The sequence below is a fragment of the Zootoca vivipara genome, chromosome 1 (genome assembly GCF_965207765.1).
Source record: "Zootoca vivipara chromosome 1, rZooViv2.hap1.1, whole genome shotgun sequence".
NCBI lineage: Eukaryota > Metazoa > Chordata > Lepidosauria > Squamata > Lacertidae > Zootoca > Zootoca vivipara.
Window position 1 is genome coordinate 70,803,402 of NC_142582.1, and position 26,805 is coordinate 70,830,206.

A 26,805-nucleotide genomic window follows, 5' to 3' on the forward strand; every position below is an offset into this window, starting at 1 on the left:
AACTGAGGCGTGCTTCTGCTAATGGGGCCTCCTGCTGACGCCATGCCGCCGGCACACTTTCCGTTCTCATCCTGGGGCAAAGTTCTCAACCCAAGGTACTACCAGTACTTCCGGGTTAGCGGAGTTTGTAACCCGAGGTACCACTGTAACCACATCCTTATGTGGCAAGTGCCACTGCTTCTCAAGTAATCTACTAGCTAAAATAACTCAATGGCAGTAACGCATACACAGTAACAGATGGCATGGGGGAATCCACATCACTCACCTTCTGGTTGTGTCACTGCTGCATATCAGGACAGAGGGACAAGGCAGAGGTCTCTCTTATCTCACTTGCCACTCAAATCTCTTTGTACCTGTATGCAGCGGCACTGCAACTGAAGGTGAGCGCTGCAGTCCCACCAACCCATCCGCTGCTCTGCATACCAGCAGTTCTTGAAGAATTGCACTTTTAAGCTATAGCTCTTTCTTCAAGGACTTGAACACATACATAGATATTAAAGGGGAATTAAAAAGATAAATACTTGCCTGCAACAAGTAATGAAAGGAGCAAAAACTGCATACAAACCAGAAAGAAGAATGGCGGGCAATCGCTGTTTATCTGTAACTGCAACATGTAAAGTACACACAATAATTTATCACAAATGAGTTACAATCTCACATTAGTGGTGCATAAATGGAGTAGACAGCAGCAACATAAAATACATAAGAAAAACAGTAACAATACCACATTAACAGCTTCAATTAAATACAAGTCAGACAATAATAGAAGAATACTGAATTTCCATGTTTACTATCCCCAACTTATTGTTGCAAATTATCAAGCAGCACTTTTTTCTTTAAGTGGTCAGATGTGTAGGGAGCAAAGCCTAAAGCAACAATTTGACTAATATAACCGAGGAATAATTATTTTACTTTGGCAATTCTAGACCTGAGAGGTCCAACCCAGCCAAAGGTAAGCACAGTAAAGTCTGTATTAGTGGGAGAGATGACTGTTTTTTGTTGGGTTGTGGTCAATGTTGTTCCATGTTAAAAACACTGATTCAATATTTTGTGGTAGCCCAGGGTATCTTATCTACTCATCTATCTCCTAGTTGGAGTGAGCCTTGCCATGTTTAGGCCTCACCAGCGTGACAAACACCTTGGGAAGGAGGAGGAGACCTAAGCATTCCTTAATCTGTCCTGCCCATACCTGCCAAGTTCCTGCCGGAAAAATAAGGGATCGGCAGACCGGAAGTAGCGCTGCCGCCATTTTGGAACTGGGCGGAGCATGCTCAGAAGCGACTTTCGATGCTGCTCTGCCCAGTTCCAAAATGGCCGCCGTGCTGGAAGTCGCGCTGCGGCTATTTTGGAACTGGGCAGAGCAGCATCGAGAGTAGCTTCTGAGCATGCTCCGCCCAGTTCCAAAATGGCCGCCGCGCCAGAAATCGCTTCTGCTCATGTCCAGAGACTCCAGACATGCGCAGAAGGTGCCTCCCCTGGCCGGTAAGTAAACCAGGAAAAAACAAAAAATCCGTTTTTCCAGCTGGGAACGGCTGGAAAAACGGGTTTCCCGGGGAATACGGGAGACTTGGCAGCTATGGTCCTGCCTTTACTGCAAGCTGTACATGTCTTTGCTTTCTGCTCCTATATACTTCTATTCTGACTTTCTTCAGGCTTGTTGTTTTCATTCTCTTTTTCTTGTTCTAAGAAAGACAGAGTGTGGCTGGTTGGCTGGCTGCTTGACCAAGTATTTGATTGCTTTCAAATGTTTGGGGCATAAAAAGCAGCTGCCAAAGGGGAAGCAGGCCCTGGACTGCTCCTTCTGGCGTTCCATGGAGGACACAGAGCAGCTCGGGGTGCCCAGAAGATTGGCAGCACCTTGGCAGAGTGTCAAAAGCTGACAGAAGAAGAGGGGGTTCCTTTATAATAGCTCCTGGCCTCACTTTCCCACATCCCGGAGGCAGAGAGGTTCACCCAATTCTGGATCTGCAAGGCCAAAATGCTGACCCGTCAAGGCCCATTTGATGCAGCTGGGCTGCATGGCACTGCCACTACAAGAAGTGAGGGAAACTGTTGTGAATATTCTGAGGAACTTGAGCCAGGCAGCCTGGGGTAAACAATGGATTAAGGGCCTGGGACCAGGAGGTGGGAAGGCAATGTCTTCCCTCCTTGCTTGGGGACCATCTTGACTGTGAGTCCTGGAAGACCTGCTTTTCAGGATACTTACAAATTCTTGGGGTGGGTAGGGCATTGTTCAGGATTGTTTGTTGGGGGGTCAAGATTAAATTTTTGAGATAATAATTTTGCTGTTTTTGATACTGATTTTTTTTTTTTGTACCTTTCGATTATGCTGTGTACTTTTCATTTATCAGTCATGGCTACTTTTGTTATGTTTGCAGTTATGTAATTATTTTCATGTTGTAAACTGCTTTGAGAATGGTTTTAACTATGGATAGGCGGCATACAAATAAACAATGATAATGATAAATCTAGTTGAAGAGCTGTCTGCACCTCTCACAGGTGTGACCAAGTTACCTGACCTAAAGTGACTAGATATGTTCCAGTTCCTGCTCCATTTACATCTGTGACCAAGGATGAGTGGAACTCTTTGCTGAAGTACAAAAAATATGCTTGTTTGGCTAACAAGTTTTATGTTCTACAACTTGACATTACAGAACTGCTGAAAGTACCTTCCTGTTGCTAATCTACTCTGCCACACTTTATATCTGAAAGATGGTCAAGCACAATTTGGAGATGCCACTGAGACATGTCTAGATTTCACCCTGTGCACCTGAGCTCCAAGAAACAACTGGTTCATCTGGGGACACTTCTGGCCACAGTAAGAGGGTTTATCCCCTCAGCACTGGACAGAGTCATCTGAATTAAAGCAGCCATCAAAAGCCCCCTAACAGCAAAAAAGTGGTCATTACACAGCTGTACCCAGGGCCAGTGCTAGGGTTTTTTGTGCCCTAGGCGAGATCACCTTCTGGCGCCCCCCCCCTCCGGCCAATCATATTTCAAACACAGATGTATTTCACATCCAACCTGTTCATTGTAACCATGATCTCTGCTACATGTTCCAAAGCAGTGACAGTCCTGCTACCACAGAATAATAGTGTAGGGAGGTAGGGGGAAGAGAGAAGGAAGGAAGACAAGGAAGGAAGAGATGAAAGAGAGAGGAGGGAGGGAGGGAGGGAAGAGACAGGAGGGAGGGAGGGAGGAGGAGGTGAGAAAGAAATAGAGAGGGGGGAGGTAGGGGGAGGGGGTGAGAGGGAAATAGAGGGAGGGAGGAAAGAGAGAGGGAGGGAAGGAAGGAAGGAATACAAGGAAGGAAGGGATGAAAGAGAGGGGGGGAGGGAAGAGACAGAGAAGGGAGTGAGTGAGAGGGAAACAGCAACAGAGAGAGAGAGAGAAAGGGAGGGAGGGAGGGAGGAGGGGTGAGAGGGAAATAGCGAGAAAGAGGGAGGGAGGGGAGAGAAAGAAAGAAAGAAAGAAAGAAAGGAAAGAAAGAGAAAGAAAGAAAGAAAGAAAGAAAGAAAGAAAGAAAGAAAGAAAGAAAGAAAGAAAGAAAGAAAGAAAGAAAGAAGAGAGAAAAAGAAAGAGAGGGGGGGAAGGAAGCCTGCTCTTGCGAGAGGCAGCGGGATGAATGCCCCGAAAGGAGCGCTTTCGGGGCGCTGATCCTGTTGCCACCTCTCGCAGGGGCAGCCGCGTCTCCCTTCTCCCCGGCTGACTTCAAACCAGCTGCTTCAAAGCCTTGAAGGAGGGCTTCAAAGGAAGCCGCGAGGGAGGGAAACAGAGCCCTCCCTCGTGATTCGCCCCAAAGCAGCGGGGCTGAGGCAGCAACTGCCTAGTTCGCCTAAATGGACGCGCTGGCCCTGGCTGTCCCATGCCTTTGGGTGTGCATATCAGCATCACAAAAACCACCTTGGGGAAAGCTCTATGCCAAGCCATCACTGTGGGTGCTACTGCCTTAGGAGCACTCACCAGTGACTGGTCACAGGAGGAAGACACTATCACATCATGATTCCACATCATCTCTGCCTGGCCACATGCTGGCGGACAAATAGCCACAACTTACGTAAAGGCACTCCCCTTGGAAGATCGAACTTGAGCCATCATCACATTGGATGACAGCCTGCTGGGCTGAGATCATTTATAGAATGTCCTGGGAAACAAGTAGGAGAACACTTCAATCTCCCAGGACATTCTATACCAGAACTCAAAGTAGCTGTCTTATTACAAAAGAATTTCAGAAATACACTGGAAAGAGAAGTTGCTGAGCTGCAACTTATTACCAAACTTAAAACCATGGAGAGACCTGGTCTGAATAGAGACATTGGATTCTTATCTTATTATACATGATAAAGCTATTTTTAGCAATCTCACCCCTTGCTTTTTCCTGTAAGACCAATTGCAGTTGTTAACAGTCGTCAACAGGTTTACCACACCTATCAACCAATCACCCATTCCCACCACCCTTCTGAGTAATACCCCTCCCCACCCTCTCACTATATATAAGGGTCTGGTGAATTCCATTTCAGTGTATCTGAAGAAGTGTGCATTCACACGAAAGCTCATACCAATGACAAACTTACTGTAGTTGGTCTCTAAGGTGCTACTGGAAGGATTTTTTTTTTAAAAAAAATTGAGAGTTGATTGGAAGTATCCCTTGTTGGGATTAGGTTGGTTGTGTAATTATCAAGCCTTGCCTTCAAGGCAAATTTACTCCTGTTGCAGTTCTACTTTTAGGGAGGGACAATTGTATGTTTGTCCTTGCTACTGTTCTTTTTCATAACCATTTGAATTTCAGTGCCTGCTTTCCACTTGGTGAGTCTATAGACTGAAGAATGCTGGGAGCTCCGTCCCCTTCCCAAGACATTTGTCTTGCCTTTGCTGCACTGGTGGGTCCTAAAACCCAACCTCACAGACTCACTCAAACTTCATAGATCTACGTTTCAGGTAGGTGCTAACCAGTTTTTCACAGAGGAAAACCATTTAGCCCTATACTTTTGCCATATATCCAGACATCACAAGCATCACATTTTAAACACAATGGGCTGAATAGTTAAAGAGAACCTCTTTTTTTAAAAAAAATAAACAGAGAAAGTTTCATCAAATAATGATGGGTGGGAGCTGGTCTGCTTTAGAGCAATTCTATTATTCAGAGAGATTACTTAAGCACTAATGTAGAGGCTTTTTATCTTTGTTCCCCCTTTAAGATTAAAACAGCTACTAAACATTCAGGAAGCATACTGTGCAGTGTGGCTTTTCAACCAAAAGCAATTTCTAAAGTCAATTCACAGAATTATTTTTGCCTCCCATATTTGTGACTCAACATACACATCCATGTCTCTGATCTTAGAAAACACTTAACAAGTGAGCCTACCTAAGAAACAGTTAATGTCCTCAAGTATCCAATAAGTCACATGTTTATGAACTCCTGAAAACACTTTAAAACCTAGCAGAAAGTTTTCTATAAACTTCATGGGACCTTAAACGGCCTCGGTCCGGTATACCTGAAGGAGCGTCTCCACCCCCATCGTTCTGCCCGGACACTGAGGTCACTACGAGAAGCCAAGTTACAGGGAACCAGGCAGAGGGCCTTCTCGGTAGTGGCACCCACCCTGTGGAATGCCCTCCCACTAGAGGTCAAAGAGAACAACAATTACCAGACCTTTAGAAGGCATCTCAAGGCAGCCCTGTTTAGGGAAGCTTTTAATGTTTGATGGATTTCTGTATTTTAATGTTTGATGGATTTCTGTATTTTAGAATTTCTGTTTTGTTGGAAGCCGCCCAGAGTGGCTGGGGGAACCCGGCCAGATGGGCGGGGTATAAATAATAAATTATTATTATTATTATTAAAGGTAGTCCACTTCCCACTATAAATTTAAAATCACAATTTCTAACATTCAAATAAAAGTATTGCATCCAAGCCCAGCAAGGGTGATATGACGGGCAGAGGGAAACTTCCTGCTCGTGGGTTGTCTGCTGGATCAGCCAAAGGCTACTCTATGAGGTAAAGTGGGGGGAGGGCAGGAGGAATTCAGCATGATCCGTGCCAGCAATCTGTCTGCAAGCACACATGCTAAGCAACACATACAGTTGACCCCCCCCCCCCCGATCCAAACAACAGTGACCCATGTATAGAAGCACACTCAGCAGCCAGAAGGACCAGGATGGGATGGGAGCAGTGTCCAATGGTGGACTGGCATTGGCTATGAGCAGTTATTGAACTTGGGTGAAAGCAGGGGGAAGTGAACATTTAAATCTTGGTACTCCTCGCTCTGCCTCCTACACACAAGTGCCTAAATAAAACTGTGCTGTGTTGAATTTTACTTAAGTTCCTAAACAGAGCTGGTCTGTGTTTGAGGGGGCCTGGTGGGGAATAGGCGATACCAAGACAGACTGTGGGGATCCCCAAGAAACAACTGGGGTCTGAAAGAGGCCTCTGTTTCCCAGCCCTCATCATTAGCATGAGTGTGACAGCCTTCTCCTACCCTTATCTTCTTTAGGGCAGCATACCAATGAGTCTGACACCTTCCCAGTTTTCCTCACAGATAGCTAAGATGAGTCTTCTTCATTCAGTATTTTGCTGAGAACTGCATCATAGTAAGGACTGAAGACCATCTTGTTGTAGGCAACAAGGCGAACGTACTTGATAGCCATTTCCTCCAGCTCTTTCTGAATAGGGCCTAATCCACCAGGAGTGGCAGGAAGAGATTTCTGATCTCCAGAAGCAAGGTAGCTCTCCAGAAACGACTGGATTCTTGAATCTTGAGAAGGGAAGTAAATTATTAGTAAGACTTCCTGAAAGATCCCAAATTCCTATTTCGATAATATGCATCAATTAGGCCCATAATGGTGCTTAATTTTTCTGTTTTTATACAACCGTCTTATCGCAATCACAGACAGACCAAAATCTGGAGTTCTTTTAGCATCATTTCTCCTTCATTTCAAACATTCCTATGTATCTCTGCTTCCCAGTTCCAAGAGGAACATCATCACTCATAGATAGAAAACTCAAACCTGACATCACTTTTCAGTAATTCTTCAAGAAAATGTTTCATTTTCCAAAAGCGGCCTTTCCTTCCTGGTTTTTGACCTCCACACCTTGACAAAGTAGCTTTTTAATGGTTATGTTAAACAGTGGCTGCAGGCCCTTGCCACTTCCCTTTACAGTTTCCCATTACATGAAAACTTCTAAACTGGTTTTTAGCTTCCAAACAAGACCAAGGTTTAATGTTGGTTTAATACCTTGGCTTGTTTTGAAGCCATTAGTCATAGTTTCAGGATATGCATATAACGAGAAGCTATGGTTTAGTCCTGGCTTGCTTTTGCAGCTCAAGAAAGGGAGGAATGAAGCAGCAAGAAAGGGTCTGCCTGCAAGTGCATACTGCTCATGCATATCCTGGCTCTTGAAACCAGGATTTTTGGCTTAGTCTTATGATGTGCACCTGCAGCTAATACAATCTCTCATCTCAAAACGAGTCCATTCACCCATTTGAAGCATTACTATCCCCTTCATTTTACAAAAATAAGATATACCCATGTCCTCAAATGTATGTTTGACTTAGACATGCAGAACAATTGATTTTGCACAACTATTGCAGGGAAAAGAGCAGTCATCTGATCTACAAAGCATACCTATCAGTTTGCACACAGTGTTATTAGGCTTGGCCACAGCCTGGATCTGTCCTTTAAGCTCAGTCTCCTTCTCAAGTGTGAAAGGTGTGAATCCATGTTGGGAAAGGCAACTATTAACTTCAGCACAAGTCTTTTCACTTACGACAGCCAATGCTTCACTCAAGTTGAAGGAGCTAGAAAAAGATGATCAAAATTCTTGTATGTTTTAACAGCTCATAAACAACATGGAATTGAATTGACAGGTTAGCTAATGTATGCCAATCAAACAAAACATGAGCTATACGAGTAAAAACCTTACAGACTGAGGGAACATTACTGGAGGAATCATCACACACCAACCACTTCCTTTTTAAAGAGGGGATTTGAGTTCTCAAAGAAACAAGTGGGTGTGTCTATATTGTGTGGGGGGGGTGTGTGTCAGCAATTTCCTAGACACAACTGGGAGCTATGTTAAGAAAATTCCAGACTCATAACTCTTCAGAATGCTCTGTGAGTGCACAACATATGTTTAGATGTTCCCCACACAAAAAACTACCTATAACCCTTTCCCATTCCATGTGAGAGTATCAGATTCCCACAAACCTGTATAATGAAGTAGTATAATCAAAGGTTACGCCAAATGTGAAGATCAGAATTATCCGAAGATTAGAATTACCCCACTATTCCTCTTCAGGTATCTGAAGAAGTGTGCATGCACACGAAAGCTCATACCAAAATAAAAACTTAGTTGGTCTTTAAGGTGCTACTGAAGGAATTTTTTTATTTTACTTCGATCCAGACCAACACGGCTACCTACCTGTAACCCACTATTCCTCATAATGGGAATTCCTCATAATTTCAAAAGCCTTTTACTACTTGGAGAAGTAGGGAAGAATGTGCAAAACAGGCCCGAGATCTAGTTGAAACTGACATCTATATCATCCTGCATCACCCTATAAAGGGCCCCAAAGGCACACAGTACTCACGGGAGGTGTAGACCTGTCAGCAGTACCCGGATAACCATTTTAAGATTGGCCGTAAATGCTGGCAAGCCTGAAAGCGCTGTGCCTGCAGCATTGAATGTTACCAGAAGAATCGCTCCAGTTAAAATAAGCTGCTCCAGTTCCAGCTGCATTTCCTGGAAGCGGCTCTGGTCCATTAGCACAGTCTGGGGGGAAAATGTTTTAACACAACAGAGGATAGTAAATTCAGAATGCAGGGAGGAAGGCAAGATGATGTAATAGTTATATAGTGTAGCATCCCCAATCCAGCCTAACACTAGGTTGCAAGCTCTCAAAGCCCATTTCCTAGTCTGGTGAAGGAGACAGTGGTTCTAAAAATAATGGCAGCACCCTCACCTCGATCCCCTGGTCTAGCCAGGTGCTGTACTAAATATCCTTGCAAGAACAGCCGATCCACCCAAGCCTCAGCAAAACATGTCAGGTCAGCCCTTTCATCCATGATAAGATTGCAGATGAGCATAGACCTGTTCCAGACTGACTAACAGCTCCACTTGACGAGAGGACTCAGTGTATAAGCTATCAGGAACTTCTGGATGAGCAGAGGGCCCAAGAATAGCCAACAAAGACCAAACTCCAAGACCTCTAGCCCAGATGGTAGTCAGCTTCTCCATTTAAACTATACCTCCCCCTAGCCACTGAGGATGAGGCAGCATTATGGCAGCTGCCTGCCACACACAGGCACATCTTGACACCATCAGCCAAACACACTGTATGCAGCATAAAGATTAGGTTCAAAGGCAATAATCTAAAGACCCAAAAAAACAAGCCCTGTCCTTCCCATTCAAAGGGACTTACCCAACCTAGTTCAAGTGTATGTTTGAACGCACCCTACCAATCCAAAAACTGTTATAGTAATTACAGAAAAGCAAATAGTTACCTCTGGAAAAGGCTTTTGCAGATGATCCCATTTGAGGAGCTTAAGGTATGCATGATTCTGTACAGCAACAGAACAGAGCACAGGGGCAGTACTGGTAGACGTGGCGCCATGATCAATAGCAGGCACCATTCTGGATCTCAGGTCATCCGCAGCTTCTTGCAGCCACTCAGTGACGAAATCTAAGGAATCTGTTTTGAGGGAAAAACTGACTTACCAGACCATTTTCTCATCAACCCATTTTCCTGCCTATCCATTTGAAATATTTTTATACCGCCCTTGGTCAAAACCGATTGCGCAGAATGGTTTGTGCGATATATGAACAAAATAAAAACAATCAAAACAGTTTAAAACAAAATACATGAAAACAGCTGACAAATAAGATGAGCAGGTGTAAGATGTGAAACAGTACTTAAAATGCCTAGGTGAATAGAGAGGTCTCTCATCATGAATTCTAAAATATTTCATACTTGGAGCACCACAGTTGAGAAAGCCATCTCCCTACTTCGGATCAGCGTCACCTCCAAAGTGAAAGACATACAGGGAAGGGTGTCGGTCCTTAGGGAAGATGGCCTTAAGAGTTAAGGCATGTTGAATAATTCTATCCAAGGGCCTATTGTTTCTGGATTTTCAGTTGACTGAATTTTTTTAGTTGGTTAATAACTTGACTTTAAAAACTGAAATAGATATCCAGACATTTGCACTCTGAATGCTTATTTTTATTACCACCGCTCATTTTCCCCTAATACACTTATGCTAAAACTGCAATCTTTAAACTGCATTGCATGCTCCCATTCATGACACTGAGAAACAACCCAAAGTTTATGCAGAAGGACCTCCCATATACAGCTCATCAGACATCAGCCCCACTGAGTTCAGTAAGCTTTCTGCCATTCATGGGGAGTTATTTTGGCATAATTACCAAATTAAGGACTGAACAGTTATGATGAATCAGCTTAATAAAATTGTCTTTTAATAAACAAAAAGCAGATCATTTAGCAGTGCAAAATAACAAAAACCGTACTTGGTTGTTTCTCATAAAGTTCCTGAAACTTCTTCCTTTCATATTCAACTGACTGCTGCATTAAATGTGGCCTTATGCTGGTGACGGCAAAATTAGCCATGTCCATTTTCATCAAGTCCAACACAGAAAAAATCTCTCTGCAAAATCAAGAAGACATTTCAAGCAGGCATGTGTAGTTATTTAAGGACATTTATAAATTGCTTGGGACCCAGGTGGCGCTGTGGGTTAAACCACTGAGCCTAGGGCTTGCTGATCAGAAGGTCGGCGGTTCGAATCCCTGTGACGGGGTGAGCTCCCGTTGCTTGGTCCCAGCTCCTGCCAACCTAGCAGTTCGAAAGCACATCAAAATGCAAGTAGATAAATAGGAACCGCTACAGCGGGAAGGTAAACGGCGTTTCCATGTGCTGCTCTGGTTTGCCAGAAGCGGCTTTGTCATGCTGGCCACATGACCTAGAAGCTATACGCCGGCTCCCTCGGCCAATAATGCGAGATGAGCACGCACCCCAGAGTCGGTCACGACTGGACCTAATGGTCAGGGGTCCCTTTACCTTTACCTTTATAAATCGCTTATTTTTTTAAAAAAAAACCTAAGCAATGCACAGTATTTTTAAAAACGGTATCAATGAGAAATACAGCATGTCTAAATGTCTGCAATAAATCAAACCACATGCCCTAAAATTTGCAATATTTATCAAATATAAAAGGAGATAAATGAAGAGCTAAGGAGGCATATTTAAGCCATCTAAGGAGGCATATTTAAGTCATCTAACTAAAGAACTATGTGGGGAGAACTAGGAACAATCCCCTTTTAAAGAACAGGAAGAAATACAGTGCTTTCTAGAGAACAATTCTGCTGGCATATGTAATATATGCTAAAAATTACCTTTAGCAGTTTTTCAGATCACTGCTGCCCGATTCTTGCTTGGATGATAAGCCCGAGACAGCTTCAGAATGCAGTTGGGGCTTAGATGAATGCTCATCTTTACAAAAACAAAGGGCCCCTCCCATACAGAAATTATAATGTGAGACAGAAGTCCCTACTAGAATACTTTCCCATGCATCTGGTATCCTATGTGAAAAAATATTTCTCCTCCTTCCACTTCCCCTTTATCATTGAGGAACATACAAGCAAAATTCGCACCTCAGTCTGACATATCAGCTAAAGCTGTAGGGAGGGGTAGACATAAATGCCACATTTTGTTTGTATTTAGGAGTATACATGATTTTATTTATTTTCTAAACTAGCTGGGGAGGGAAATCCCAGTTGCAATGCCTCTATAAAAGTAGTCTTGATAAAGAAAAATAATTTCCAGATTATTCACTATTCTTGCACTTGCATTTCCACTCCATTAAACAAACATGAATGCACACATGTATTATTTCATCGCTACATGCAAAATTTTGTATCCTGCCAATGGTTATCAAAAACATTCAAAGTATTTTTCCATAGGCAGACACTGATTTAATGTGAGTACCTGAACAGGGGAAGAATTTCATGAATGTCTTTCAGCTTCTTAATTTCTTCATCTCTAGCTGGAGCACAGAGAGTTCCCATCATTCCAATAATGAACTCAGCCAACTTAGAAATGTCAAGGGCACCATTCTCTGCCTGCTGTTTTATCAGCTCCAGGTCTAGAGCTTCGGTAATCTGATTTCTTAATCTAGTATGGCCAGGCAGCAAAAAAGACAAAAGCGTCTGAAAGAAAGCAATGTTCCTTTGTTAGCTCATAGCAGTATTATGTTGCTGTATCAATCAACACTATTTCAAGGTGAATAACAGTTGCAGCAATATTGTGTTACCAGGAAAAGTAAAACAAGGTCAAATCATTAACAGTTTTAATAGTTTTCATTCACTGTGTACAGAAGAACTGTTTTGGGGTTGTATCCAATGAAGTAATCCCATCTGTACAAGGATTTCTGCTTGCTCAACAACATCCCCTTCCTCTTCTCCACCCCCCCCCAAACCAGTCTGTTGCAGGGCTTTTTCCAACCCTCTGGAGCATATTTGGGGGATAGAATGTGGGGAGAGGGAGGGGTAGTTCCATTATGCAAGTGGAAGTCCTTGCACAACCAGGATGACTTTGCTGGATGCAACCCTTGGTTTCTGGAGCAGGGCATTAATACTGGTGCTTCAGTGTGTATGCATGCATAACCCACAGTGTATTGAAGGGTGACGCATTCTGCTCCATTTCATATGCTTAAACTCACGCCTGATGCTTCCATTCTGCAAAGATAAGATAAGATAAGATATCTTTATTGTCATTGTCCCCTTGCGGGAACAACGAAATTACTCGGTTGCTACATCCACTCAGATAAAGCATTCCGCATAATCCAAAATTACAAAAACCTAATTAAAAACAGTAAATATAATACAAAATAACAAGTAAAATAAGATGACTTCAAAGTCCAGGCTTTCCATTTAAGGCCAAAATTGCTCTAGAGAAGAAACTGTTCCTGAGACGGCTCGTTCTTGCCTGCAAGAGTGGTGTCAAGGAGGGAAATCTGCAGGGAAACAGGGTTTGTGAGAAAGGGTGCTTAACCTGTTCTTCAACTGTCACTTTGCTGAAATTTTAGAATGATTATTTCCATCACAAACATGGATCTGAAACAGAGATGGGGTTGCAGATTGCAAGGGGGAAACTGCAAGAGAGGGTAGGATTCAGCTCTGCTTCTCCCCTGCAAATCTCCCTCTACTGACCTCACTTTGCAGAGGAGAAGCAGTGTGCAGGTTTTGAAGATACGTGGCGACACAATGAGTAGTTCCAGCACAGATGTTTTAGGGGCCAGGGGAGAGGAACGAAATGCCTCAGTCAATCAAGTGGCAGACTGTGGCCGACATAATTTTTCACTAGCGACAGGTTGTAAATTGGATTACGAGGCAACAGAAACTGTTTGCCATACTGATTCCAGAGCACAGTGGGGCAGGGCATAAGGCTATAAGTCATTATGGAAGTACTGCAAAGCTATCCAAAGGATTCAGGTGTTGCCTGCCACCAGTCCATGCCCTTATGAAACAGGGTCAATGCTGAAAACAGGACACTAGGCGAAACAGGCCACTGGTCTAAGAAAATAGGAACTGCCTTGATAGATCAGGCCAATAATTTATCTAGTCTTGTACATTGGCTCCAGCAGTACCCAATCAAACGCCTTTGTGAGGCTCGAACAGGACATGAGGATCTCTTTTTGTCCAAGTCAAAGATGCTTCTGAACATGCCTCATCCTGTTTTTAGAACGCTTTGCAGATATAAGCAAACAACGTAGATGAAGTCCATCTGGAAGATAATATAAACACTTGGACTTTCAGAAACTTTTGACACAAAGTACCTGCTGAAGGAACTTAGCAGTCACGGGAAAGCAGGGCAGAACCTTTTTATGGGCTGGTTACTAGTTAGAAAACAGGAAGCAAAGAGAAGGAAGAAATGTACTGGGAGCAGGAAATAGTGTAGGTCTCTGAAGACCTGTACTGGGCTTGATACAGTTGCAACTACCCTTAAACAATGTAGAATCATGTATGGACAAGAAGTTTGCTTATGGAAATACATTAGCCCCTCTTACCTCTTTGATCTCTCCCACAAGTTTAATTGCATTATCATATGATGGTGGGTCTTCCTTTAGCTGTGTTTCCAGGCAATCCCAAAAAGCTTTGTGGACAATATCCCTTACTCTTCTTTCAAGGCTGACAAGCAAGACAACAGGAGAAGAAAACTGAAATGGTAATTCTAACACAAAGCCAAGTACAATGAGCTTGTGATGCTTCGAAAGGGGGGTGGGGAACCATCACTAGCAGTTACATGGTTACTTTAAATCTCCGACATTACAGCTGAAGAGAATACATTGGAAAATACATTGCGCCCAAGAGGAAGTTCTAGCTCAAAAGGAACATGTAAGGGAGACTCCGTCGCCAAAATGGGATGAAAAAGGTAGGGGGTGTAGCTGCCAGAAGGGCTGGAAGGTTTTGAGAACTCCCTCCATAGATAATATGCAAAACAGCTTCCTAAATGAATTCTGTGGTGAATGTGGAAATTTGAATCACAGCTGACTGTGTGCGTATTCTGATATAAGCATTCTATCTCCTCCTATGGGAGGAATGCTCTTAATATACTTTATGTACAAACGTGAACATAACGTTCCCTGACTACATATAGGATATAACACTTGAGCTAGATGTACAAAGCTAACCTTCATGGCTATAGGAGCCTGTTGCTGAGGGCCTCTGGGGAGAGGATGTGGTTCACAGGATGAGGAAGATCCCTTTAGTTCATGGCAAACAGAATATGATGTATCCACTGTTAATAAGCTTATGTTCTCTTAACAAATGCCTGACCAGTCACAATATTTTCTGTATTTCTCACTCCAATGTAAAAACAGTGAGATGTTTTTAACTTATTCCCCCCCCCCCACTGGATCCACTACTTGCGGTGCTGCTTTTTTGTACAGAAAAAAATGATATGTTTGGTTAAAACTTGTTATGCCTGTGACAATAGACATCTTACCTGTTTTCTGGCAGTTCAGCTGGCTTAATTTGGAAGCCTCCATTGACGACAATTTCATGGGCCAGCACCATGTTGGTAACTCCTTTTGCTGTTTCCATCAGCTCCTCCACTGACACAAACTGAGGAGGGCTAGCTGGAAGGTAATGAAACATACTTCAGCAAACAGTCCCATTAATTTAAAAATGGTAAATTAACAAAGATGACTGTTCCCATCTCACTGAGCATGTCCTGTACGATTTTAAAGTTTACAGTTCCTAAGAACTGATAAGGATGGACAGTCACAGATACCACTGGAAATAGTAGAAGTAAATGTCCACTATGTTTCAGGAATGTTCTCAATAAAGATAAGCTATCTAATGGTGCATCTCAACCTTTCCCAATGTGGTGACTTCCAGATATAGTTGGCCTGCAATTCCCATCATCCCTGACTGGCTGGGGCCAATGGGAGTTGACACCCAACAAGATCTGCAGGGCACAAGGATGGGGAAGGCTGCCATGTTCAGTCTGTGACCATCCTGTGGAGTTTGTATGCTACCATCATGTTTGAAGCTGCACAAAGAAGTGGGCTGTTTACAGGTCATTCTGTGCAAATCCGTGCCTGTAAAATTCAAATATGAAAAGAAGGAATATCCTTCTGAGCCTTCTGAGAAAGAAAGGTATAGTCACAAAAAGGAAAAAGTGAAAGCTGTCAGATGGGCAGAATTTGTGCTACAATAACATTGAAGAAGAAAACTGGAAAGGAGGGATGTTAAAAGGAAACAAAAGATATACCCCTTCATTAATAAGTGAGGTATGTTGAATTCACGACATTGGAAGCAACCAAAAACTCTGTTATTTAAGGAAGAAACAGAAAGGAAAAGCTGCAAGATTTCCAGCTTCAGGAGATCAAAACTGAGATTGGACTACAATAGGCATAGGGCAGTATTCTATTAATGTTCCCCATCAATGCTAGGATTCGCAATTGTGCAATGAGATTCCTACATTGCAGCGAGTTGGAATAGATGATCCTCAGGGTCCGTTCCAACACGTGCCCTCCCCAAAACTGCTCAAGAGATTTGGGGAAACCATTAGAACAGATTTAGGGGGCATGTGGGAGTAGGATGGGATAAAACATTCAATTGCTCAAGCAGAAGTCCTTGTGTTCACAGAACATTCACGTAGCACTACTTTGGATACAATCCACAATTGTAACATTGGGTGTCAATCCAATGTCTCATTTCCTCCCCATGCATTGGAGTATGTGGTGCAATATCACAAAGTGAGGTAGAAAGCCTGGCTCAGCATTACTACTTGTTTAAGAAATACATCGGGGGGGGGGGGCATACATACTGCTTTGTTCAGAAAATGCTCCATAAAGTTACCTTGATGTACAGAACACACAGAGAGAACTCCTGGAGGGTATTTTGATTCTGAAGAGGGAAACCAGGTTTGAAGTAGTAATTTTGCTTACCTTGAGGTGTATTGCCTCTGCTGGAAGACTGTTCTGAGTTATCCAAGTTGTCCTGCTGATTATCTTCTGATTTACCTGATGTTCCTTCACTTGTATCTGGCCTGCCTGGGTCCTGGGACATTTTCAGCTTTTAGGATTAAGAAGATATTAAACCAATACACGCACTCCCACTGAGGCCAAATTCTCTGCTAAATCCTGCATCTAATTCAGTTAGTCCAACTAGGATGCTACATAAGATTTTTTTTGGGGGGGGGTTCTCTGAAATTATGAAAAAAATTATATGTACAGAAGTTAGACCTATTTATTTTAAAACACTTGAATAAAATAACACTGTTTTGATATTGACAATGTTGCAAGTTACCTGGAGACCTTTGGGTAACTATCAACTAAGAAGTCTAATAAATAATCATCGTAATAATAGCAACTGTAATTTCAAATACAAAAAGGTAGTAGCTCTGACATCATGCCATACATACTAAGAGCTATGATACAGGTTGGAAAAATTCCCTTTCCCAAAGTACACTGTATTATAACCTTAATTAGTAGCATAATTAATGGATATAATATGAGGCAAATAAGGCAGTTTTAAAGTTATAATTAAATTTTCTCAGCTGTCTATTTTGACAAAGCATAAATGCATATGCATATAAAATGCATGCATGCATGACAAAATTATATGGGTCTGGTTAAAGTATGTTAACAGTTTTCAATACCTTCCTGGGTTTTTACACCTTTTTTAATTTTGTGAACTGTAACCCTGTAAGGAAGTGTATCCTACTGAACAAACAAAAATACTATTCAAGTAATGCTTTGAATTAATTTGCATGTAACATTTAAACTATATTTAAACTACATTAAGTGTACTTAATTGATTCACCTTATCTCCAGTAAAATATTTGACTTCAAATACTTATGAGTATACTGGGGAAAAACTATGATGTGTTCATACAGTTTTGCTTACTAAATATAAGTTATACATGCTAAGGGAGTTCCCCATCAATTTAGGGCACTGGAAAACTTTCCCATAAATGTTTCGAGAATATTTCTGGTTTTAACTTTTCTTTTCAGAAAATGTTCTGTTTTCAGACTTTAGCAATGGGTTTTGAAAACAACAACAACAAACAAACAAACAAACAGCCCCTATGATTACTGCTAGAACATTAATTCACCTAAGGCAATAAGTGATTAAACAAGAGACCTTTGCCATCCAATGATGTGAAGATGTGCAATTGCCATCACAGATCACACACACCTACCAAACTAACATCATCTCAAACAGAACACATATTACGGAAGCAGTTCACGCATTCAGCATCAAGTTGCTGAGCAATGAGACAAGTGATGCTGATGGCTATGAAGACCTGTCTTTCATCTTCCCAGGAAATGCTGATATGAATGAGATACTGCCTCTCTCACTTAAGACTACAAAACAAAATCCATCCCGGTAAAGACCATCTGGGATATGCAAAGCTGACCGATTGCCTGGTTAGCTAGTGTAGAAGGGAAGCCTCTAAATCAGCAAAATGGACAAAGGAAGAACAAAGAAGAAATGCCTCACACAACTCTTACTATTTAAAAAAAATTAAGAAGAAAAATTGCTCAGAGGTAGCAAATGAGCAGTCTGGGTGGGGTGGGAAATCTGACCTTTTGAGTCTATAATCCTATATAGGCATTCAGGATCATATTATACTTGGGTGAAGCTGGAGAGCACATGCCTGCCCCTTACCATTACCCCAGCCTCTCCACAATGCCATTCATGTTAGTGGAGTCACATCAGCATTCCAAATGCATGTAGGCTGCCCCATGAGATGGATCTCCAAGCGCTGAAGGTTCCAGTTCATGAGGCCATTCTAAGCACTTTTGGAAGGGTGTCACCACCCCCTGCAAAACAGTGCAGGCAGGGTGACTGATCATAGTCCCACTCCCCAACCTCATGTGACCATAGGCACATGATCCTGAAGGCATGCAGATGATGGTAGCCTCTTTGCTATATAAATGAATTGTCACATAAATTAATTGTCACACACTTACTTCTCACTTAATGGACCAAGCCTTCAGGGTGTAAGAAAGGGGCAGAAAGCCAGCAAAGCAGTGGGGCGAGACTACAGCTTCTGCAAAGCCAAACAGAAGCAAGTTCTGCAAAGCCAAACAGAAGCAAGAGGTCTGTAAGAAAGCCACCACAACAGAGTTAGGTTCCACAGCAGCAAATACAAAACGCCAGTAACAAAGGGCAGATTTGCAAATAAGCACAGGAATCTGGTATCCCAAGCCTCCCAAATTTCTTAAATGGAAGGAGGCCCTACTTGTTTAGATACAATTTATATATAAATAGGCTTGTGACTGATCACAGGAATTTAAAGGCAGACTGTCACAGCAGTATCCTTCCCATATGACATTTTCCTGTAGTCACACTGCTATTTTCATTATACTGTACTGCGTGCTGTGTGTGTAGAAAAAAATCCTAGTTATTTTGTATTCACACAATGCCTCTTTTGAACTCACAGTTGAAAAGCATTTGGAATCCACTAGGCATTCTGTCAAGTTTTCTTCAACACAACTGACACTGAGTTAATTAACATTCAGAAATATATCTCATAATAAAACATACGGTAATAACACATCAAACATTAAAATGCTTCCCTATACAGGGCTGCCTTCAGATGTCATCTAAAAGTTGTGTAGTTACTTATCTCCTTGACATTCTGATGCAAAGGAAAGTTTGAATTTTCTCAGGATTCATCTTCTTGAGTTTTGACACAAACACAAAAGTTTCCCAAACCCTGAAGACCCAAAGTCTGTATGACTGAAATAATACAGGCCTGACACCTGTTTGTATATTTAAAGTATTATTCACATTCTAGACAAAACTTCTACAATAAATAGAAACATTAGTGCAGACACAGTTTATCCATATTTTCGGTGAAGGCAGAATTGTGTCTAGACTTCTACAAGTGCTACCTTCAGTTTTTCGAAGTACAGTAAGTGTTAGTTAATATCTTATGGATTAAGCAAAGAGCTTCAACAAATATGCATAGAACAAAACAAGACACTTTGCCAGATTATAGTGTACCATGTTGCTATTTTGTTTCTCAGCCCAGCTTTGGAAACAAATGACTGTATAGGAAAGGAGGGATTAAAATAACCGGTTTTCCACTCTAATAATAATTACAATTAAACATCCCTAACTATACCCATGATTTACACATATTTACGGTTTGCACTAGGCTCCCTGGTGTCATATGTAGTTTGAATGGCTCGGCTGTCCATAAATTGCCAAATTAAAAAGGAAGCAACCTACAACGCACTGCATTCTTCTGAGCATATTCAACAGTAGAATTATGCCTGTGTGACCAACTCCAGCCAAGTAGTTCTACAGCCTCTGACATCATGGAGTCTTTTAGCATGCTCATATAAGTGAAAAAGAATCCAAAACAGCAACATTCCCATCAAGAAGGCTGATTTTTCAGACACCAAGAGACAAACTAGATATGAAAAAGGCAGATCCAACATGGATCCTGCCACCTCCATATGAAGTGGCGGAGTGGCAACTGAATGGAAGGAGGGATATGTGGGTTGGGAAAACTAACTCCCCCTCCCAGTGAAACTGCTGTACATCTGCTGCTTTTCTCCAGCACGATTTATTTTGGTTCAGAGCCTCGCTGAGAGGAAAACAATAATGGCAGTTCATTGGACAAAAAAGGATGGGGAGAGTCACATTTACCATCCCTCTGACCCAATCCACTTTTACATATGGGTTCTATGACAGTAAAGATTTGGGTAACTGAGATGGTAAAACCTGTTTGGGTTCTACCACCACAGACTATATGACTGAATCCTCTTCCTTGCACACATATAAAATATTCCCTTCACTAAATGTCAGGGAGATGAGTTCTAGCCGAGGTTTCTTCCTAACATGCTTGCCTTTATCATGTGAAATACTGTATGCTACTTCTACCAACACTTCCATCATTTTCCTTTCCCATTCACTTCCATCACTTCCATCATTTTCCTTTCCCATTCACTTCTCATCTCAACACTTACTCCCAGTACGTTTCCGAGCACAATTCAAAGTGTTGATGCTAACCTTAAAGCCCTAAATGGCCTCGGTCCAGTATACCTGAAGGAGTGTCTCCACCTCCATCATTCTGCCCGGACACCGAGGTCCAGCACAGAGGGTCTTCTGGTGGTTCCCTCGTTGCGAGAAGCCAAGTTGCAGGGAACTAGGCAGAGGGCCTTCTCAGTGGTGGTGCCTACCCTGTGGAACGCCCTCCCAACAGATGTCAAAAAGGAAAACAACTACCAGACTTTTAGAAGACATCTGAAGGCAGCCCTGTTCAGGGAGGCTTTTAATGTTTAATAGATTATTGTGTTTTATTCTTCTGTTGGAAGCCGCCCAGAGTGGCTGGGGAGACCCGGCCAGATGGGCGGGGTATAAATAATAACTTATTATTATTATTATTATTATTATTATTATTATTACTTCCTTTTAATCCTGATATCATTTTCCCATATGATTCTCCCCCTTGTTATCATCACTTTCCCAGATTGCCCTCTCTTTACTTTCTTAAGAACTTCTTTGGTGGTCCCTTTCCGAATCATTCTTAGACCCAGCTCATTTTTTTCACTCAATCTTTTCTTTTCTATTTTAGCATTTTCAACTTCACTTTGTTTTTGTGTGTTTTCCTTCATTTAATGCAGTAGCCATGCATACAGCACAAACTGCTTGCCAGCACAGGTGAGAAGTATTTAATCAGCCAAGTGGTTGAGTCTGCATCTAGAAGTATGTGTTTGCACCTGCTTGTGTTTACACTAATGAATAAACCTGTCTGATGTGTGGCGGGCTTGCACATCCTTGAGTTTATTTCCCAGAACTTTTGAGAAGCAACCACCATAGCCTTCCCTAGAAGCCACAGGGTTTAATTTAAGACAGGACTTCACAGCTTCAGAACCTTGGGCAGTGTGATGCTCACACTAAAAATATGCTAATCATTATAATGACTTATTCCATAACAATGAGCCTATGCAATCAGCAGACATGCATTGAGGAATGACATCCATGTCAAAAGGCTATAATTTCCAGCTAGGTTTGCACCCTGCCACCTCCCAATTAAGGGGTGTCTGACAAGGGCGTACCCACCGCGGGGCAGGGAGGGGCCGCTGCCCTACTCTAGAGGCAGGGCCAGTCGGGCAGCTGCGGGCAAGAGTAGCGCTGCCGGCGGGGCTGGTGGGCAGAGGCGGAGGACAGCCCAGCGGAGCGCGAGTTCGGCGCCCGCAGCAGTCTCTTGCGCCCGAGCCGTGCGGAGTCCACACAGCCGCGCTGTGTGGGAGGGGGCAAGGGCTGACGCTCCCGACGTTCGGGAGACCTTTGTGCATGCGCAAAGCGGGGCGCATGCGCACAGCGCGGCTGTGGACTCCGGCGGCCGCCGTGCAGGGCGCATGCGCACAGCGCGGCTGTGCTCAAAGGTCTCCCGAACGTCGGGAGTCGTTCAGCGCCTGCCAGACCGCTGCAGCAACGGAGCCTCGGATAGCTTCGCGGAGGCCGGGGCTTTGCTCCAGACCTCCGCGGAGGCCCCGATCCAAGCCTGGTTCCCTTCTCTCCCCCCCCCGCCCACCCCCAGACTTCCCTCTTCTCCTCTAGGCGGCCGCTGGTTTTCTCCCCTTCGCCGCCGTCGCTTCAGGTTCACGTCCGCCTCCCCCCCCCCAATTTGAAAATCCTTCTTCCCATCAATCCTCTCCCCTGATTCCACAAGTTAAACATGGGGATTACCAGTATTTCTTAGGAAATAATATCATCTGTTGAACATCATGTGTGATCATTCCTTTCTACAAAAAAAAAGTTTGAGAATCCTTTTTAAGATTATGCTGTAAGTAGCCTATGTTAGGCAATCCTCTACATGTCTACTCAGAAGTAAGTCTGCCAAATTCAGTGGGCTGTAAATTGCTGTAGATAAATTGCTGTAGAATTGGAATATTACCATAGATAGTAATGTGTTCTGTTTCTTTTTTATGCTACCAATCTGTTTTCTCCTTCATAATTTATATTTCCAGCTGTAATCTTAGTAAAATTTAATTTGGAAACTGGGGGTTGATTATATATATTTAACAACTCAGGGCTCATCCTATGGGCCAGACTACACTGTCATACTACATGATTTGGCGGGGGTTGGGGTGAGGAAGTGGAAAACAGGCTGAAAACTTGCTCTATAGTGATTGAGTTAGCTAGTAGTAGCTCCCTATTCAAAATTAACCTACAGTTCTTTAAGTTTTTCTTGCTCAAGTGGTAGGGTGAATTGAGTGGTGGCATATATATGTTATATATATGCATGTGCGTGTGCACACATTCCCTTAGGCTTTTTAAAGACTTTTTATGTATAATCCACTTTTAATGTGTACCTTCAAAAAGTGATAGTGACCCAGAACCAACAATTTATTTCCATCTCATTCAAACATAAGTTGGAACTTAACTTTTGAGCAAGCACGTAAAGAGAGTATATTCTGGATACTGAAAAGGTTTTTTTTTTTAAATGTATTTAAATGTTTTCTACTCATCTTAAACATTTGAGATTTGAATTACAGTAAAAAAGGCAAAAATAAAATAATAGGACAACTTAAGAAATACTCAAGACCATCGAAGGAAAATATCAACCAAAGGGATAACACATTCTTAGTTGATGTAGAATCATAGTTGGAAGAGACCACAAGGGCCATCCAGTCCAACCCCCTGCCAAGCAGGAAACACCATCAAAGCATTCTTGACATATGGCTGTCAAGCCTCTGCTTAAAAACATCCAAAGAAGGAGACTCCACCACACTCCTTGGCAGCAAATTCCACTGCCAAACAGCTCTTACTGTCAGGAAGTTCTTCCTAATGTTTAGGTGGAATCCTCTTTCTTGTAGTTTTAATCCATTGCTCCGTGTCCGCTTCTCTGGAGCAACAGAAAACAACCTTTCACCCTCCTCTATATGATATCCTTTTATATATTTGAACATGGCTATCATATCACCCCTTAACCTTCTCTTCTCCAGGCTAAACATACCCAGCTCCCTAAGCCGTTCCTCATAAGGCATTGTTTCCAAGCCTTTGACCATTTTGGTTGCCCTCTTCTGGACACGTTCCAGCTTGTCAGTATCCTTCTTGAACTGTGGTGCCCAAAACTGGACACAGTACTCCAGGTGAGGTCTGACCAGAGCAGAATACAGTGGTACTATTACTTCCCTTGATCTAGACGCTATACTCCTATTGATACAGCCCAGAATTGCATTGGCTTTATTAGCTGCTGCATCACACTGTTGACTCATGTCAAGTTTGTGGTCTACCAGGACTCCTAGATCCTTTTCACATGTACTACTCTCAAGCCAGGTGTCCCCCATCCTGTATTTGCGCCTTTCATTTTTTTTTGCCCAAGTGTAGTACTTTACTTTTCTCCTTTTTAAAATTCATCTTGTTTGCTTTGGCCCAGTTGTCTAATCTGTTAAGGTCATTTTGAAGTGTGATCCTGTCCTCTGGGGTATAATACGCAAGTGTGGTGTCAGTTCCCTAAGGTCAACAACTCTGGGGACCCCTTCCTAAAATATGTGATCAGTTTGCTGTAGTTTTTACTGTTTATTTTGATTTCACCTGGGCTCTGTAGCCCCGCCCACATTCCCACTTTGTGGCCCCTCCCCTCCCGTGCCTTGGCCCCGCCCCTTGCCCCCCCCTAGTTTTGATCCTGGGTACGCCCCTGGTGTCTGAACAGAAGGCAGCAAAGGAAAATGAGAGAAGCAGAGCAATACAGATCAACGAGACAGAATTCCACTTTGATGTCTTCCAAACTTTGCAGCCAAGTTTTAACAGCACGGGTGGACAACATTGTTTCCCAAGAAAATGCCCCCCACACCACACAGAAAAAAATGGCACAGCACTGATTTAAATCACTGAAGTTCAAACCAGGTAGCTTTACAGGCATAAAAAGAAAAACTGAGGCTTCTTCCCCACTCATTTTTTCTACCATCATGCACACATCACCATATGAATGTAGACAAGTGCTTGGAAATAAAGCAGCAAAATTTTAAAGTTTTTATAGTTCCCACTATCAAAAGGTTTCCTTAGCACACATCCAAACAGGATATTATAGTGTTGGAAAATGACTTGTCCTAAAGCATATACATTATATATATATATATATATATATATATATATATATATATATATATATATATATAATCTTGTTTGGATTTTATTTACACCACAGCATGACTATGCAGTTTCCTAAAAGTCTGCATGAAACTATAAAAAGGTGACTACTCAGAAAAGTATGTAATGTCGAGGTGAAGAACTGGAAAAACAGGGATATGAGTGAACTGCCAGCTATTTCAGTTAAACTTTATATTTCCCAATGTGACACATAAAAAATGCTCAGTGGGCACAGACAAAGCTTTGAACAACTCAGAGAGAGTAAAAATAAGGGATATCAGACAACTGGTGTATTTCTTTCTGGGGAGCTGCAGAGTTATGAAATAAAATATATCCATTATATTCCAAAACAAGGAAAATCTTCAAATACAGGATTAGAACAATAATATCCATTTAGCAAATGAAAGACTGTTGCTGCAATCCTACCTATATTGCGGGGGTATGAACCTCAGTCCCAGGGGGCAAATGTCACCCTCCAAGCCTCTCTATCCGGCTCACCACACCACACCCCCTCCCCAGGCCCTGCTCCATACCCTTCTTTCCTGGCTGGAACGCATCCTTGAATTCTCCACCCTGCCTGGCTGTGAGAATAGATAGAGGCTTATAAATGTGTGTAGAAACCAGGCGACTATACAAAGGTAAAACTGAACATTTGTTGCTCTTGCCACTTTGTCCTCTGGCCCTGCCCACCACTTACATGTGGCCCCTGGGAGGCAGTGGCAGAGGAAGGGGGGTGCGGCCACCCCGGGTGTCATCACTGAGGGGTGTGTGTGACAAAATGAGGTTTTTTTAAAAAATAAAATAAAATAGGGCTCACGAATTAGGCGCCTGCAGGTTCCGCACTGCCTGAAACGGCAATGTGGGATTTGTGTCTGCCTACTGCCTCCCCCTCAGCCATCCTACAGCTGAGGGGGAGGCAGAGGAGATGCTCCAAGTTGGAGGCTCTTGCCCCGCCCCCATGGGCAGCTCGCCCCGCCCCCCGCACCCGAGCAGCTAGCTACGCAGCTGCCGAGAGGCTGCCCAGAAGGAAATGCTGGCGCAGGCCTTGATAATGCATGCATGCCTACCTAGCAGTAAAGTCTCACTGTGCTAGTGGAGCTCATTTCTGGACAGGCGCGCGTAGGGAACTGACTGGAAATCCGCTGATTATGACAGCCCTTCAAAACAAGCTCATGCTTTATGGATGTTAACCCTTGACGAATGCTTCAGGCAGGACAGACACGGTGGAATTTCCCCGCTGTCTCCGTCCATGCATGCTGATAAGCAATGCGATCCTTCCGATTTAATATGGATTAAAATGGCCCAAACAGGACGACAAGGGTTGTGCTCTCGCCCGCATCCCCGTCGCGACCCCGGCCTGGGATCCCGATGCAGCCGAACAACAAGCAGCCCCGGTTTTGCTGCAGCGCCCGCAGGGGCAGGGGCAGAGTTTGCGGCTCTCTGGGGCACCAAAACCCGACATCACCAGCCTTGGTGCAGACAGAAATGGCAACGGGGGAGGGGGCGGCAACCGGGATTCCACCCCGCCTAAGTCTCGGGCTGCAGCGGGAAGAAGACCACCATCCCACAGCCCCGCTTACCCGAGAGGAAGGCTTCGAGCAGGAAGAACGCAGCAACTTTTTTGCACCCGAAGCGACCGGTCTCCGGAAAGCGAGTCCCAGCGGCAGGGGGCGGGAAAGGGCGCGGCCCCTGAACGCCAGCGCCACTAGCGGGAACTCCTCGCAATCCCCGTCGTCGCCCTCTCCTCCTCCTCCTCCTCCTCCTCCTCCTCCTCCTCCTCCTCCTCCTCCTCCTCCTCCTCCTCCTCCTCCTCCTCCTCCTCCTCACAGGCAGCCGGGAGCCTACGGAGGGCAGGGGGAAGGTGGTGGCTCCTCACAGGGCGCCTCGATGACTGCGCTATCCCTTGCTAAAGTGGCAGCGCTCAAAGCAAAGCGCGAGGAGCCCTAATGGGCAGCTGCGGGAGGAGGGTGGGAGGGGCGCGCGCGTGCCGGCGATTACAATACGCAAACTAGCTGTCAATCAAGAGACGAGATTGTTGGCGGAAGGCGTGAGGGGCGAAAGGCTCTTCCCTCCCCACTCCCGGGCCTTTTTTCTGTTCCAGAACTACCGCTGCTGCATCCAGGCTTTTCCTACTGTACGCGTGCATGGAGGGAGCAGGGAGGGGAGC

The 26,805-nt window shown here is 43.6% G+C and overlaps 1 protein-coding gene across 3 annotated transcripts; it reads right to left on the reverse strand.

Moving 5' to 3' along the window:
- Positions 1–577: 577 nt before the first annotated feature.
- TCP11L1 (t-complex 11 like 1) lies at positions 578–26,398 on the reverse strand. Of its 3 annotated transcripts, XM_088653709.1 has the most exons (11): positions 26,219–26,347; positions 16,466–16,592; positions 15,016–15,148; positions 14,078–14,198; positions 11,998–12,218; positions 10,523–10,659; positions 9,502–9,689; positions 8,589–8,770; positions 7,624–7,796; positions 6,635–6,752; positions 578–604 (listed from the first exon to the last, which is right to left on the reverse strand). In XM_088653709.1, exons 2-11 carry the CDS (start codon positions 16,584–16,586, stop codon positions 595–597), a joined length of 1,404 nt encoding a protein of 467 aa, XP_088509835.1. In that variant the 5' UTR covers positions 16,587–16,592; positions 26,219–26,347; the 3' UTR covers positions 578–594. The 3 variants fall into 3 exon arrangements, with proteins under 3 accessions (XP_088509835.1, XP_034974170.3, XP_088509831.1); XM_035118279.3 differs by lacking the exon at positions 578–604 and having other exon boundaries at positions 2,247–6,752; positions 26,219–26,398; XM_088653705.1 differs by lacking the exons at positions 578–604; positions 26,219–26,347 and adding an exon at positions 18,497–18,627 and having other exon boundaries at positions 4,209–6,752.
- Between the last annotated feature and the right edge of the window lie 407 nt (positions 26,399–26,805).